Source organism: Dufourea novaeangliae, unplaced genomic scaffold (assembly GCF_001272555.1).
Source record: "Dufourea novaeangliae isolate 0120121106 unplaced genomic scaffold, ASM127255v1 scaffold221, whole genome shotgun sequence".
NCBI classification, from domain to species: domain Eukaryota; kingdom Metazoa; phylum Arthropoda; class Insecta; order Hymenoptera; family Halictidae; genus Dufourea; species Dufourea novaeangliae.
This window is the reverse complement of record NW_015374115.1, coordinates 2,086,780-2,103,599: the sequence shown is the minus strand read 5'-3', so window position 1 is coordinate 2,103,599 and position 16,820 is coordinate 2,086,780. Positions and strand designations below refer to the sequence as shown.

Below are 16,820 nucleotides of genomic sequence, written 5' to 3'. Positions count from 1 at the left end.
CACCCTTCGTTGAGTTACACGGGAACTTAAGGGCCACCACGGGAAACCACGAAGTAAATCTCCGGGGTTGATGGAGGGAGAATGCAAAGTGATCTTATCCGCTTTAACGTCCGTAGGTTACATAGGATATTATATTGTTAGCGTATACAATGTGTATGTACATGGCGCACGGGTACAAAGGCTACGTTTCCGCCGAAAGGGGGAAATTTTTTATATACGGGCTACGCACAACGGATGGATGCGCGTGTACGGAGTGGTCCAATCACGTAACGTCCCGTAAATATTGATTTTATCGAAAATTCTTGGCGAACGGAAACGTTGCGCATCAAAGAGGAATAGCAAGATTGGCCGTTTGCGAACTTCAAACGATTTCGAGAGCATATACTTAGAATGTTTTCTTTTTTTTGGTAAACTGAACTAAAATTCATTTGTTTGAAAGTATAGACTGTTATAATCTATTTCATTCGGTAACAAAAGTCCTGTGAGGTTGGCTTGCAATCTCGAATCTGATAAAAATTTTTTAACATGTTCAGCAACCCTTAAGCTAAGTCACGAAGAGGTTTATTTTTGTAGTCGTTAGATATCGATACGAGGGATAATTAGAGAATTTTAAAATGTAGGTCGAATTTAGATCCCTAGGACATCAGACGTTTCAGACATATCGTCGACACACCTTGTTCTTTCTATCCAACGATTTTCTTGTAAAATGAATATTCACGGAATCATGGAATCATTGGTACATTCCGTGCACACGCTCAGAGCCGTTGCCAGAAGATAGGCTTAATTAAACGAAATACAACTAGACAAATGGGAATTAATCGATCCGTCAATGACACTTCGTTTCCGTGTCAGTTGCAGGGTTGGAGAAAATAGATCTTCGAATAAAAATATGTATTTAAAAACGTTGTACTATATAACAAGCAAATCTACTACTTCTTTTTCAATGGCAACCACTGAATACTGTTAAATCTAATTACATCCAGATCAGTAAACTGATTTCATTTCTATAGAAAAGATTCGGCATTTCCAATATGTCAACCATTTTCTGTTCGAAGCGCCATCTTGTCCAGCCTGGTAGTCGGATACTTTTTCTCGCGTGTTCGTATCGCACGCGACCGTGGGATCCACCGGGTGGCCGGAAGTCGAAGCGGCCAAGACTTGATTTTATTGTAATAAATCGTTGAGAGGACTCGAGCTTCCGGTCACGTGACATTCGGCCAGCCCCGGATGGCGAAGTGAGCATCGAGCTACGCGGCCGCACGTTTTCACGTTCACGGACACGGAGTTATAAAGTTAATTACGTTAATTGATACTAAACGTTGCAGTTGACTATGTGATCCGGGGGAAAATCAAGTACGTTAACGGGCAACAACGACGGAATTAATCGCGACACGCGATGCCACGATTCATTCCTTCGACGTGGCCACGTATACATATATTACAAACATATTGATAATATATTATGATATTCCGTGACACATTGTTTCGTAATATATTATTAATTTCAAGCGTAACATAGCGTATTACGTTGTCCTCGCAGAATTTCTGACGTACATAACAATTCGTTCTTTCCGAGGTGATCAATCCCGAAGATGTTCAGCCCTCCGAACAAACACTACCGACGACTTATTAGTGAATCCATAAAACCACAGAACAAAAAACAAAAGATAAGCAAGCATAACAAAAGAACGAGAAACGTAACCGTGCATGATCGGCACGTAACCTCGAGATCGAAAATTTTTTGGGGGCAGACAACCGAAACGATCGATTCTTCGTTCCCGGCGGTCGACGGGTCGAAGCTCAAAGTTCTCCGGGGTGAAAGAACAATGAAAAGAAGAAAGGGAAAATTCGATCGGCTGGGAACATTGGTACCCAAGTATGTATGTCTTCGCTCCGACGAAGAGGAGGACTTCTCTGCCCACAAAAGTGGACGTGGGGTTCGTTTACGCGAGAAAAAAAAATGTTGGGACCTGGTTCGTCTTGTCTGTCATTGTTTTTATTTCGAAAGCGTTGTTTCGCGGCTACTCCGAAAACGCGAAACGGGACCAAAGAAAAAAAGACACAAGTGTCACAATGCTTCCCCTCCCCCCCCCCCCCAAACTTCTTTATCTGTCCCACAATTCTCTGGCTGCCTCCATCGTCCTCTTTCGATGCTCCCTCTGTTCACCTGAAGAAAACGTTCCCCGTTCCTTCTGTCCAGAAAACATACATATTTCTCTCTTTCTGTGTCTCTCTTGTCCCTATACCTTCTTATACCGTCTACACCCCCCTCTCTTTCTCTCTGTCGCGGCTCAACGTACTGGACACAACTCCAACACGATATTTTTATATAGATTTCTTAAAAGTGCATTATAGTGCCAGGAAGACCACGCCAAGTTTGAAAAAAAAAAATAACATAATAACGAGAAAACCGAAAAAATAGTCTCGACATCGGAACGTTAGACGATTCAGAGACCGATTCTATAAGTATTATAATGTATAAATATGAGAGCTGTAGGTAGTCATCGAGATCATCGACGGAGCGACGCGTGGAATGGGATCTGTCGATCTGGTCGGCTCGAGGGAAGAATTGGTTTCACGCTCTTCAGTCAATATCCTGTATCCTAAACATCCTTAGTATAAATACTTTCAACAAGTGTATAACTAAGTCTAACAGATCAATATTAATATTAAAATTTTTAAATTCATCCTCTCGAATTAATACTGAATTGCAAAAAGATCCACAGAAGCTCCAGTACCCTAATTTACTCATTATCTGCTAGATATCTGTTCAACTCTCTACCATTCTAACTCCCTACAACGTTATAATGAGATAGACATTTTTCTTAGTCCAAATTTTTGGTCCCTTCTATTCCATCTGGGTTACCATCGTCCATCACATTAGAAGTGAAATTCTTCCTATGGGAATAGGGGGTGGTGGTTAAAGAGGATATCCAATTCTGTTCTCGACCCGGCTGCAGATGTAACCCATGACTTCGTGTGGGCAATACGTGTTCTAACGACAAGATTGACTCGGTAACTTGGCCCCGACCAAGCCGTAGGTGACCGTGATTTCAGGTGCTAACGCGATGTATTAGTCACACGGGGGACAGGTATTACGATCGGCAAAACGAGGGCGTCTCGCGTCGTCGGCTGTTAACGAGTCCCGACGGTGTGTCCGTATAAGCAGCAACGAGCCGCACGATTCTGTCGAATATACAAGCGATCATTTGCACGAGCAAAAACCGGACGCCAATTATTCGGGCCGTAGTTCAGGGATTTTCGAGCGCACATTGTGCACGTCGGTAATCGAGCGGATCGGTGATTTAAAGTGAACGGTTCAACGGTCTCGTTAGACCAGATCGGGGGTGCCCGTTGTTGCTTCGAATTATGGATTAGCCCGACATACGATTTTAATCGTCGAACAGCCTAGGAACGAGAGGTTCGCGATTTTCGACGCGAGGTCTGGGAAATAGATGAAGCTGAGACACAGTATTCTTAGACGAATATCCACGATCGTTCGAAGAAACATAACCAATTAGGAGTAAAACGATGTTCTTAAGTATCGAATAGTTTGATGAGACTGTAGTAGTTGACACGATCGAAATAACGTACATACACCGTCGTCGATGTGTTGTTCACATCGAGCACGGAGGGATTCGATCGGTGTGATGTTCCGTGACGGAACGGTTCGTTGTCCTCGAACGAACGAACCTAGGGAGAAGTGGATCGATAAATAAATAGGAAATTGTTGAACACGCTCTTTCGTTTATTTATTTCAATGAGATGCTTCGTTGACTATGACATAAAACGGTACCATTGGTTCAAGGAAATAGAAGAGGTTAGACTAACGCCATCTTGTAAGAGACCGACGCGAGAAAGTAGTGGTGAACCACTGGGGAATGAGAAAGTCGCTTTTTGCCGCACATTCGAACAATAGGTATACACCATTAGCGCGGTAAGGGATAGAAGAAGGATCATTCGGTAGGGCATCCCACGTAAAAGGACCTTAATTTGGCGATCTGTACATTGCCCGAGAGATATTGCTGCATTGAAGACTCTCTTTCATGTTAACTCATAAAACGACACCGGTTATCGCGTGTGCATATATATAGAACGGAACAACTTTGTCCGTCCGAGATTGTTTCCATTAATTTGAACGATACCACGAAAATAGTTTGCTAGTTTCTGCAATTGATAATACTAGGACACAATACTACACTACCTTCCCGTAACAATACTACAGTTGTAATAATAAAAGGAACCATCAAGCAAGAACTAATTTCGTTGTCTAGTTCAGAATAACGCGAACACTTCCGGTCAACGAAGTTACCCCCTTAACTATGCAGAGATTTATTTGTATGTTTATACCTGTACATATGTGTATACTATATTATGTAATATACAGGACATTATAGTATATAGTGTATGTATATATTGAAACGTGTATTATGGCCTTTGTTTCGAGCGGAGTTTATACGAAAAGGAAACAGGGGGCGATGTTGCAGTTCGAAAGGGATGGGGCGGATCCGACTGACACCTTCGCGCCCTACGTTTCCATATTCATCGAATGTTTAATTGATGTTTAAATGTTGTACTTTATATGTGTACATATGTATTTTGTACGTTCGATGGGTTTGGAAATTCTGGAGCTGGATGAGCGTGACTGGATCTTCCCTGGGTCGGGGATTAGGCTGCTCACCATCATTGAACGACGTGCGGTGTATATCGGGTTATATATTTGAATTCATTTGCATTTGTTTAAAGAAATTTCGGAAAATATCCAAAGAAATTTTATTCACGGAAAATATTAATTTGTGATAGGTAGCAGAGAGTATGTTTCATTTCAAATGATACTGTTTCTGTTGCTCGTTTAGAAGGTAGGAAAATACAGTGAAAATATGTTTTTTTCAGGCAACGAAGTCCTGGTGATTCGATTTTAGTGCGCGAACGTTCAGCTACAATTTTAAATGGAACATCTTGTTTTCCATGCTGTATGGTTGCATCACCTCCGACATTGCATTCGACCCGTGTTCCTTTTTCCAAAGGAATAAAAAATACGGAAACAATTCAGCCACGAGTTGCAACGCGCACGTTTTACAACGAGCGCGGCGAGTACGGCCTTCATATCGCGAAATCATTCGTATCGCCGGTCGTCAGTGCTGTCAGTCATGAGAACGCGTCGTAACTTTAGAAAAATGAGAAATGTAAAGGATAAAACAGAAAGTGCGGAGGGAACGAAACGCCTGGAAAAATACGCGAAGGAAACGCGACGCGTTGCGAGCGAGACGAAGGCAAGAACGAACGGTGAGGTCTGGCGTGAGCGTAGGTTAAATCAAACTTATATAAATCTTTGTATATAAACGTAGCGAACAGAGATACGTTTACACGTTGATCATACTTTTTTCCTTCCTTGTTACGATTAACCGTAGTCGGAGCATAATTACAAACTGCATAGAAGACTTTCACAGTGTAACATTTGAAGATGGGCAAACATCTTTATTTCCACTGAAGAGACACGAGAAAAGTATCTGTATCTTCTAAAATAAATAAACATATGAGTTGAATAAATACATGCTTATCCATTCACGTTATTCATAGAAATTTCTGTTTCGATGAATTTGTATATCCATTAAAAACAATCTAGCAGCCGCAGCAAAAGGGTGAAATAAAATCATCGTGTCTATTAAAATAAATTAGCGTCTGGGTAAAAAATACACTGATTATTCATTCACGTTATTCGGATGAATTTCCATCCCAATATAAATCATAAGTGAATTCGAATCTGTGGCGAAAGAGAATAATAAGGGGTGGACAATTGTATAACGACCTTGAACGGCCAATTAATTTTGCTCCGACTACAGTAAACGAGTATCCCGAACGATGGGCTGACTCTTACAAACCGACCGTGTCCGTGATTCTCGGAAGTGGAAAGGAAGAAGAACGTGGAGGGAACGCCTGACAAGGGGTCACAGAGGGCGAAGGTAACGAGAAAGAGGGTAAACGGCGGGCCGGAGTGCCACTCGAAAATCGCGAACGGGTTCGATCGTCTTTGAACGCGGTCAATTGACAGCGATTCGAACGGAATAAAGAGGCGAGAAAAGAGGGGGAACGGACGGGGGGAGGACAGAAGAAAACGGGGAAAATACCGCGAGGGTTGAAGAGAGGCTGAATAACACACGCCGGAGAAGACCGTTCTCCGCTGCGATTTATACGAGCATTGCTACGTTATTAACCGTGGTATAATCATTTACTGTTGTTATTATTATTACGGATTATGATTATTACCAAACCGATTATTATTATTATTAGTACTAATAACGGTAGCGTTCGAACGGTTTTAACTCTCAGACACTTTATTAAGATCATTACCAATAACTACCTAGCGGGCTGTCGCCGTTCTAACTGTTACGTAAAATGACCAAGAAATTACTAAGTAATGTACCACCTATTAATCTATAGGGTGAATCTAGCGACCACGAGTTTAAGGGAAAGTAGACTTTTTTAACGAGCTCTCTCTCTCTCTCTCTCTTTTTCTCTCCTATTATTTGCCACTGAAAAGAGACACACGAAACGTGCAGCGAAATGTTTCATGGAGGCTTGATAGTTAGGGGAAAATAATTTGGTCGAGACTGTTAATGAAAATTAGTGAAACTTCTTAATTCAAGCTTGTGATCTTGCAAACTCCTATAGTCAGGCTTGAACTTTTAATGACAGTACTAGAATCTGATTTGATTGCATTTTGAGGTACATTCATTTCAATGCATTAAGTGTTATAAGACACCATATGTGTTTATGCTAGTTTACATGTTCCCAGACTGATTGTTACAGATATAAACCAGATTTTCATTCATTTCTTCTATTAACAGATTAATTGGTAATTCTTAAAGTGAGTTTCACAAGACTTATTTGACGATAGACCTTTTTCGAGGAAAATATGGATCTCAAAAATGTTTAACATGTTGATTGCCAATTACGAGATAACTCGTAGTTAAAACATTGCAAAGAGGCTGGATTATTTAAATACCGTTACAAACGGTTTGCGTAAAATTAATATCGCAGTGTAATTTAAACCAAGACAAACAATCTATTAACTAAACGCATATAATTTCGAAGATTTATAACTTAAACGAAGTAAAGTGTGTCTGGCTACGTACGACCTTTTTCACTGTGGCAGTCAACGTGTTGCTAATGCAAGTCGGTCAGCTGGCGAGTAATCTTACGACGATCTACTGAAATTTAAAGAAAAGAAGACATTTAAAATAATCTCAAGCCACTCGGAAGCACATCAGTGAAATAAAAAATTGTCGATAGGCTGTGCTTGATGCAAAAATCGTACCAATTACGAGTTAAAAAGTTCAAAAGTCAATTTTACCGTTTCAGTATTTACCGATAGAAGAAATGAATCTTTCAATAACATTTATGTTCAAATACGCGACTCGTCTATAAACGATCGAGATGATTACGATTAACTTGAAACACGCTGCACTTTTTGTGTGCCCTTCGCAGTGTATCGACCCGTCTGAAAAGGTCCAGATTACGAAGAGTAACCCACAGGGTGACGCATTAGTTACTTTTACATTATCGGGCGATAGCTGGCGTGAAGCATGTAATGCTTGCTCAATGGAAATTGTACACATTTGGGTCGTTCATTTCCCAAAAATACTCGGCGTGTTCGACAAAGAACCTGTGACAATTTCCCGAAAAATTGCACTTCTTCCCGTTTCTCGTTCGATTATTACCGTAGTTTAAGTAAGGAACATAGCGGCGAGAATATTTAAAAAAAAAATGTAAGTGGAGCTTCGTTTGTAAGTACAGAACAACGTTTGAACGAAAACAATATGTTTGTATAAAAGTGTACGAATAAAATTTCGAAATCTGTAGCGGGGTACAAAATCGTTTGTTGCGTTAACATTATGTGTAAATAATGTTCAGGGAAGATGTTTCGTTTTATGCGAAGGCCAGTCACTTTATCGAAATCAATCATTTTCCTTTTAGGAATTGTACAGCAGCGTAACACTTACTTTCTCATGATCGACATTCTGTTGTATCTCGCTGAATTTTTGGTGTACATGAAAGTTGAGTTTCACGGGGCGTGGTTATTGGAAAATGAACGATTCATTTTTAGAGTGTACACCGAGATGAATGAAACGAGATCGAACGAACGAAGAGATAACTCTGTATCCCATAAGCGTGCAATGATGCAGAATTATTTCCTATAAAATTGTATCGGTGATCCCGGGAACAATGATAGTCGAGCACCGTTTTGTTTCATGGAAAAGAAATCGACCTGCTTCATGGTATTCAAACTACTTTATGTTATAACATTCTTCCACCCCTATATGACCGACACTTTATTCTTTTAACGAGGCATGGAGCTTTCCTCGTCATCGTGTTCGTAAAATTTGCCAAATAATTTCTTTAGACAAAACAAAAACACTATATTCCATTCGATGAAAAATAAACATAATCAATTAATCTCAACGATCCAGGATCAGAAGGACCTCAACGATAAGATTCCAAATAGTATTGTGAATGAAAGTTGAATTCTTTTAACAAATAAACTCCGAGGAAATGATATCACAGTATGTTCCTCCGGTCACCGATTCAATTATCGCGGACGCTAGCGCTCATTCCGCGCGGACAACTCGATGTCGGTCAAGCAAGACTAAAAAAACAAGGGGAAAAAAATTTATAACTTGATCCCTAAGCCCGTGCCAATGCACACACCCAGCAGGTTCGCGATGTGATCGCGAATCGAATGGGAAACGAACACGGCATCGCGTAACGCAAAGAAACGGAAGTACGCTACCGTCCCGGTGACGGATCAGATCTAAAAAAAAAAAGATGAAACAATTCCCACGCAACGAATCTTGAAAGTAGTCAATATCTAATCAATTCCGAAGATACCGTAGCGGTAGACGATTTAAGGAATAAAAAAAAACTAAAACGAAGAGGAGGAAAAGCAAAGGAGAACCGATGAGCGTTAACGAGAAAAAAAACAAGTAATAACGATAAAAAAACATTGAGGGAGGAAAAAATCGTCTTGTGAAACGAATGATGATGTTCAAGAATGATAAAAATCTTCCATTTAGATTGGATATCATTGTGGAGCATTAATTATAACAAAACGAGTTGTTATTATGAAACATACGCGAGGCGCGGTTAACGATGCGAAGTGTATATAGTACGTATTATTATATGATTAATATAGCGATGAGAAACCACACAAAAAAAAAAATAATTAAGATAAAATGTAACACATATTTTTAAAGTGAAACCAACCGTGTTTGAGAGGAATAAAAACGTCTGGCGGGTGTACGCGCGCGGTGCTGACCACGGCACTAATAAGTTAAACGAAAAAAAAAAAATAACAGTGAACCGAATGAATCTGAATCCTGTTAATCATAGGCGAACTAATATCAAGCGAGCACCAGTCGATAAAACTAATCGTAGCGTGTACTCCGAGAAACGCTGCTAAAAATCGATCTTCGATCTACGAAGGGATAGGGATATTAACGATTACAATGTTTATGAACCAATGCATTTTCATGCCGAGAAACAAATAAAATTTGCAAGTCGAATATGAATGTTTTTTTCTTTCTTCTGTTTGCCCTAGATACATCTCCCAGCCTGTACGAGCTTCAACTAATTAGACTTTGAAGAAATTCTCAAAACTCCAACCTATCAAATCCTAACTATCAATCGTGAACTCGATTTTTGCGAAAGTAGAGTATTATTTATTTAAATAGAATTTAGATATTGAATTTGTCAATGTGGTATTTATTCATAATGTCAACTTAAAAATGCAGTACTCGTTTTACCATTTCTTATGTTTTTCTTTGCTATAGAATTAAACAGTTCGTAGCGTATATACAGTTGCTTCTTGTAACATATATAACGTATGTACGTTGAAAAACATAAAACTTCCATAGAATTTTTCTCACGTCTGTTACCGTATTTTCATTGTTTAGGGGTAGGAAGAACTATCACATAAACAAAAATATATCTTCTTTTCGTCAAAAGAATACTAGACATGTGTAATAGGATAGTTACACAAATTCACGCGGCTTTTATACAGAGTTGTACACCACCCAAGCATTCATTTTATGTGGCGGAATCGGAGATACAAGTCGGAAGATCTGTCTTCGATTTTTGTGTGTCGGAAGTTACGTTCTCCGGCTGAGAACTTTGTGACGTTTCTTTGTCCGTGGCACCTTGTTTCTCCGTAGTCAGTGACTTATCCGAGTTCACTTTATTATTAATAGCATCCGCGATTTTCGACCAGGAACAACTTCTTTCAGGCGACTTCGGCAAGGACCAAGTGCTACTGCGAGATCTTCTCTTGGACGACGTGGAACGGGACTTTGCCCTTGTGACCCTCACCTTCTCCACCGATCTATCCCGCCTTCGTCTATACCGATTTCTGCTGTTATTTCGAGATCTCGTACGACTTCGAGATCGTGTCGTTTTTCTGGATCTCGACCGACGAGATCGGGACCGTACTTTGGAAGAAGACTTCGATCTGGATTTCGATCTTCCTCGGCGTCTTCTCGAGCGCGATCTACTTCTGCTTCTACTTCGTTTCCGATTTTGTGACCTAGAACGAGTTCTTGATCTTGACCTTGACCGTGACTTTGATCTACCCCGAGACCTGGACCTTGTTCTGGAATGGGTTTTAGACCTTGACCTGGACCTTGATCTTGATTTAGATTTTGATCGCGATCTGCTCAACGATCTATTACGACTATGGGACCGTGAATTTCTATACTCAAGCGTATGATAATCCTGGCCTACTAAATGCGCAAAGTACTTGTAATATTGCTCATTGTACAGATGAGGGTTGAATGTTTGTAACGAGCGGGCGTTTCCGCCATTCCGCCACAGAAATCCTCTACCTCCTCTTCCACGTGAAAACCGACCTCCTCTGGGCATACCCCTTGACAACGAGGGATAAATCAAAGGTAACGCAGCTTCGTAGTACCATGGTTGTGGAAATCGTGGATAGAGTGGTGGGTAAGGAAGAGACTCCAAGGGAGCAGGCGCTGCAAAATAAAATGAATGTAATAAAATGTACATCAAATTTACTTTTTACTTTTTTCGCTGGTTAGATTTACCTGCAGATGAAGATGGATATGAAACATTCTGATTTAGGACACTCTTCAATTTCTTTGTTTGCCCTTCTGCGTCTGAGATCTCACTCAAACTTGCGGAATTAGCAGAGTCTTTTTCCTTTTTATGTTTTTTCTAAAATAATATGATTCTTGAAGTTACTCAAATGCAAGAATAAATACTATAAAAGTAAAGTGTACGACGTACCTTTTTCTTTTTCTCCTTTTTTGATTTCTTCTTTTTCGATTTCTTATTCTTCTTTTCCTTTCTTTCATCTTTGTCATTTTCATCTGAACTTAATATTTGCACTGTGCCATCTTGTTTATGATTTTTTTTATCGTCCTTCTTTAAATCCACATTCACATCATCTATCTTAATTTCATTATTTTCCACTCTTATCTTGAAATATGAAATACACATAAGTTAACTGTATAAATACAGTAGGTGTGGATAGCAAAAGTTCCCCAAAATTATCCTATAATAGTACCTTTATTCTATCAAATAACTCATCCAACAAACGAATACTTTCAAGCTGTCTTTGAGCTTTTATTAACTTCTGTCCCTCTCTAGCTATTTTCATAGACACTTTATCTTCCTCCTTTTTACGAAATATAGTTAAAACTTTGCGTTTGCGTTTCTCTTCTCTTTTTTGTCGTCTGCCTTTTTTTATTATTGCTTCAGCTTCTTCTTTCTTCCTGTAGAGGAAAATACATAAATAATTCAAGTCACTTTAACATTTATCAAGTTTATTGCAATTTACTTCAGTTCTTCGCGTCGTTTCGCTTCAGCTTCTTCTTTCTTGCGAAGTCTCTCTGCTGCTAATGTATCCTGAGCTATGAGGCGTTTCCTTTCAAATTCTCTGTGTGCGACAGTACTGTCACTCATGTGCTTAGTTTTATCAAATGTGACCTACATTGAATGGTCAAAACAAAAGCAATACTTATTATGCCTATAACAAGTACACAATAATGTGTGCATAAAGCACTGTTGTCTTAAACACACCTTAATGGCAGCAGTAAATGCATTTTCTCCTTCTTTTTTAAGAATTTTCATCCCACGTAGTGCATCCATTGCTCTAACAAAATCCATATATTCGATATATTGGATGTAGGCATCAAAAAATATTCCATCTTCAAAACTAAATTTATTTATGTTTGTACCAAGCCGCATTCTAAATCTATAAGGATCGGCAGCAGGCACGTCAATTCTCCTGAGTGTTCCCCACTTCTTGAAAATTTTGCTAATCAGTGATTCACTAGGCATGGTTCCACCATCTTCTATAAACCATTTAACAGGCAAGCCTGTTATGTGAAGAGTGTCAGGCCTCTCTCCAGGCTTCAATTCATTCATATGTTTGGTGTCTCGAAAATATGAATCCCAACTATGCCTTGTGGGAAACTCATCCTTTGTCTCTGCTGCCCGTACTTTTAGAACATTGGGGAATCCAGACAGATTCAGACGTTGTGAGTCCAACCTGGCAAGCACACGCTGTAACCTGCTCCTGTCTTGTAAGTCTCCTTCCAATCTGATAAATTCCAGTGTACTCTTGGCTACCTTCAGAGATGCAAACTCGTCCGGTAGTATAAGGGCACGTATCTTCTCCATTACTTCCCATGTTGATATAGTTTTTCCTGTTTATATCGCAGTTAATTTTCTGTAAACACCTATTATGCTAAACATAGTATGTGTAATTTATAAATTGGCACATAATTTAAAGAAACTGCACGTGTTTCCTGTCACAAGAATCAACATTATTAATTGAGACAATAAATAGAACTGATGTACCTATATAGAATTAATAGATTATACTTATGGAAACAAATTTCATCAATAGAAATTTTCTTGTGTATGTTTCGAAAAATCGTTTCCTTGTTGCAAATGTTTAAATAGGAAGTAATGCACAGAATGTTTCCCATTAAATAAAGTAGACAAATCATGAAACAAAGATAAACTTATAGATTCTTGACTAGTTTACCTGGGACCTTCAGTTGTGGAAGATTAACAGATACATTTATTTTTGCAACTGGTTTTAAATAAAGCGCGCGTGGTGTGTACAAGGGCACGATATCGCTGAGATCCCTACAGCTTCGAAACTGGTTAACAACCTCACTACTGGAATTTTCACCTACTTTCTTACCATCACTCATCATAAATCTAATACACCTGTTTATACAGTAGAACACGTAATGGTCGCGACAGACTACAACTACAAATAAATATCTATCTTACGACAAAGTGATCAGCGTGAGATGAAAATTATTCAGTAGAGAGGTTGTGTATCCATTCGAACCGTCGACATATAATCTTCCGGAGGCTAATTCTTCTTTTCCACTTCACTGTTACTATCGTTTCGTTAACCGCGGATCTATTCACTTTCATTCATTTCACTTCCCGTTACTTCACTTTTAAAGACATATACAGTGAAAACACTTCGCGTTCTGTCACTGTAAATTGCTGTAAGTACCAAGAGCAATGCAGAACATACAGAACCATACAAAACGCATCCGCCAGTGGCGCCTCAATCGCTGCTGTCCTGGCTGTCCCCATTGTCCAAGTGCATCCAATATACATATATACACAGACGAGATAGAAAATAGACTTATCATCTTATGGGACTTTGTGTCTCATGTTCTAAAATACCGATCGTGCAAACAGTCAGAGATTTTTTGCTGCCCTCTACGTTATGAGAACGGTGAATTCGTGAATTACAGTAGAAGCCCAATAATTGAGTGTCCGTTAATTGATCACTAGGAACGCCCCTCGCTCCACGTATCCCTCGGCAAGTTGAAAATTTGAACAGAAATATAGCCATATTCCTTAACATTTCCTCTACAAAATACGAATCTTCGAGCATGGTTTTTCTTATCAGTTATGCCTCATCTGTGGTGGTGCGAACAGATTATATACAAAACAAGAAATTCTTGCCACTTGCATCTAGCCAGTAAAGAAACTAACAAGAATCAATTGATCAAAAGGAGCAAAAGCTCGCAGCCAATTGGCTCATATTATTTGCTATATAGTTCGCCAACTTGTAAGTGATTATAGTTGCCAATTATATACCAAATAATAATGATTGCCCAGGTCTCACCACGTGGAGGTTGCTGCGAATGGAGACCCAAGGAGGATAGATGGAATCACAAGTTGCACATCTATTCTCCTTGTACAAATAATTTAACAACAAATGATAATAATTCAAAATGATAATTTAACAATAGTTCACATTCAACAACTTAAACTAAACGGAACGCAGAAACTAATGTTCAAATAACGACATGGGCACATGCCCCCCCCTCCGTCCATGGACGAAAAAAGTCGGTTTTGCACTACGTTAGAAGAAAAAAATAGGACTTTGCCCCCACCCCCTTCCCGAAGGAACAAAATTACATTGCCTCCCCCTAACTGATAAACTGGCTACGCCCACGAACAGCGCAGTTATTTTTTAAACCCACTCGGCTTTATAACAATCTGCGGATGATGACAAACCTTCATATACTGATCTTTGTTTTATGTTTTATGTCACTTTGACGCCAAAAACAACCCGTCGCGAAATGCCTTCTTGTACATGTCTGTCATGTCTCATACATCAGTCAAAAGACACTACTTAATTTTTTTTTCTATCTTCGAGCAACGTGACAGTACGTCTTTCTGATCTAATTCAATATCAATGATGCTTCACGAATATTCGTGTTGGTTTAAAAATATCAATGAAGACAAATAATAATCTTAAAGTACTTCACAGTAGACTGGTATATTATGTGCTGTACTTAAATAGTAAATAAATTTACGTTATATGAATTTCGTTATTTATCTACAAATGACGGTATAACTGCTGAAAATAATAATTAGCACACTAATGGGTGAAATAAAATTTTATTAACAGACTAACTATCATAAAAATTAACACTAATACCAAAGGTGTCCAAATGCCGCCCACGAGCTACAAGCAATTACGTGTTTCGCCTCGTGGGTATCCCCGACTACCGACCTCAAATTGACTCGAGCGAGTCAATCCAAGTCCCATAGTGAGGGTACCTCCGGAGGAGAAAAATGCTGCACATAAGTAGTAGATAGACAACTCTGGGCCTGCCCTTTTTAATGGACAGAATACAAATACTCATTCCTTCTGAGTATATACGTCTACCACACAAATATGTTTCTACATAATACATGCTGGTGAAACACAGTAGTACCTTCCCTGCATTTAACGCTCACACTCCATTAAAGTGGTCGTGAGTACACGCCAGTACGTCTCGGTACTCTACTCGTGTACGTAACCCATGCGTTCTTTGCGAGTGGCAACGAAAACATCGGCCACGATAACTGGAAATCGCAATGCACTTTTCAATGGTCATACATGCACAACGTGTTAAATTATTCCATAACACGCGGTTTTTCACTAGGGCGTGCATATCGATGCACAGGTGACATAACTTAATACGTCTTCTTTTTATGCACCGATACTTTATTGCGATTCTCAATACACGTGTTCCACTATTTCATAGAACTTGCAAATACGAATGATACCTTTGTGTCTCGCGACACTGGTTCCGGGATTGAAACGTGCTGTCGCGTCTCGTGGTATTGCGCTAACTGCTACACATGCCTATCCAGGAAGGCACCACCACGTTTTCCTCTCTATCATAAACATACCGATGTGGTTTTCGTTCTTTCTACTCTGTATTAGAATCTACGGACGAGACTTATTTGCACACATTAATGATTTGAATATTATTTTTATTATATTGTATACATCATCTCCAAATTACTGCATTTTCTAGTGAAATGAATAACGTACTACCACGATATATACTCAATTAATAAAGAAATAACAATTGTTTAATAATAAAAAATTACATTGCCCCACCCCCCTGACTGATAACCTGGCTACGCCCATGAATAACGCAGTTATTTTTTAAACCCGTTCGGCTCCATGAGAATCTGCGGGTGATGATACCTTCATATACTGATCTTCGGGTGAAGAAAAATCTTCATATGATGATTTCTGCAGCAGAAATTGGGAGGATTATAACAAAACATTTTTATAGATTATAAACAATTCATTCAGATGAACATGTAGCTTGATTCCAAAATGATCTCTGAAAGAGAAACTCAGTGGACAATATCATATCAGTGGACAGTTAATAATTTATAATAATTTAGTATTAGAAACATAATATCAAATTTCTTGAGATTGTTGACTCTTCATTTTGGCAAACAGAGATTCAGTGTACGAAATTTCTGCAAATAACCTGAAACAAAAAGTGATCCCTTGGATTAAAAGCTGAAAAAGAAGGGGTTAGTAGACATGAAGGATAAGAAAGTGTCAGACATTTTTATCGAGTATACAAAAAATAAAAAAATGAATTTACTAGAAAAGTTGTCAAACGACTGAATTTAAAATTCAATACGTCTCTGTGCAAAAATCGAACAAGAATAAATTTTGGAGAATACAAACACTAACTTTTTATACAATTAACTTTTATCGACTAACTGATGACTATATTTTTTTCGTGTGTCAAAGTACAAATCAAGAAACAATCGTATTTTACTGTATCGAAATTTAAATTGTTTTGTACAGAGATAGTATCTGCAAATTGAGAGTGACTCTAGTTGAAAATTTGCTATCAATATGAAGGATTGAATTGCATTTGCATATTTTTTCAGTTGCAAGTTTTTCATTAGTATCATATTCAGCAACAGTCCCGAGGAAACTTTGATTTTCGCAGAGA

General features: G+C 38.9%; 1 protein-coding gene across 1 annotated transcript; it reads right to left on the bottom strand.

The window, feature by feature from the left end:
- Window positions 1-9,940: 9,940 nt before the first annotated feature.
- Window positions 9,941-13,323, bottom strand: LOC107191057 (A-kinase anchor protein 17A-like). Its single transcript, XM_015580004.1, has 8 exons — window positions 13,067-13,323; window positions 12,094-12,722; window positions 11,852-12,000; window positions 11,579-11,786; window positions 11,401-11,490; window positions 11,299-11,313; window positions 11,097-11,226; window positions 9,941-11,024 (listed from the first exon to the last, which is right to left on the bottom strand). Exons 1-8 carry the CDS (start codon window positions 13,239-13,241, stop codon window positions 10,087-10,089), a joined length of 2,334 nt encoding a protein of 777 aa, XP_015435490.1. The 5' UTR covers window positions 13,242-13,323; the 3' UTR covers window positions 9,941-10,086.
- Window positions 13,324-16,820: the final 3,497 nt, after the last annotated feature.

What these genes read in the sequence shown, in the direction of transcription:
- LOC107191057 (XM_015580004.1), bottom strand. Translation starts at nt 13,241, where the DNA reads ATGATGAGTGATGGTAAGAAAGTAGGTGAAAATTCCAGTAGTGAGGTT. An exon ending in CATTTACTGCTGCCATTAAG is followed by an intron (nt 12,001 to 12,093) that starts GTGTGTTTAAGA and finishes CATTCAATGTAG; the next exon opens with GTCACATTTGATAAAACTAA. An exon ending in AGTTATTTGATAGAATAAAG is followed by an intron (nt 11,491 to 11,578) that starts GTACTATTATAG and finishes TCATATTTCAAG; the next exon opens with ATAAGAGTGGAAAATAATGA.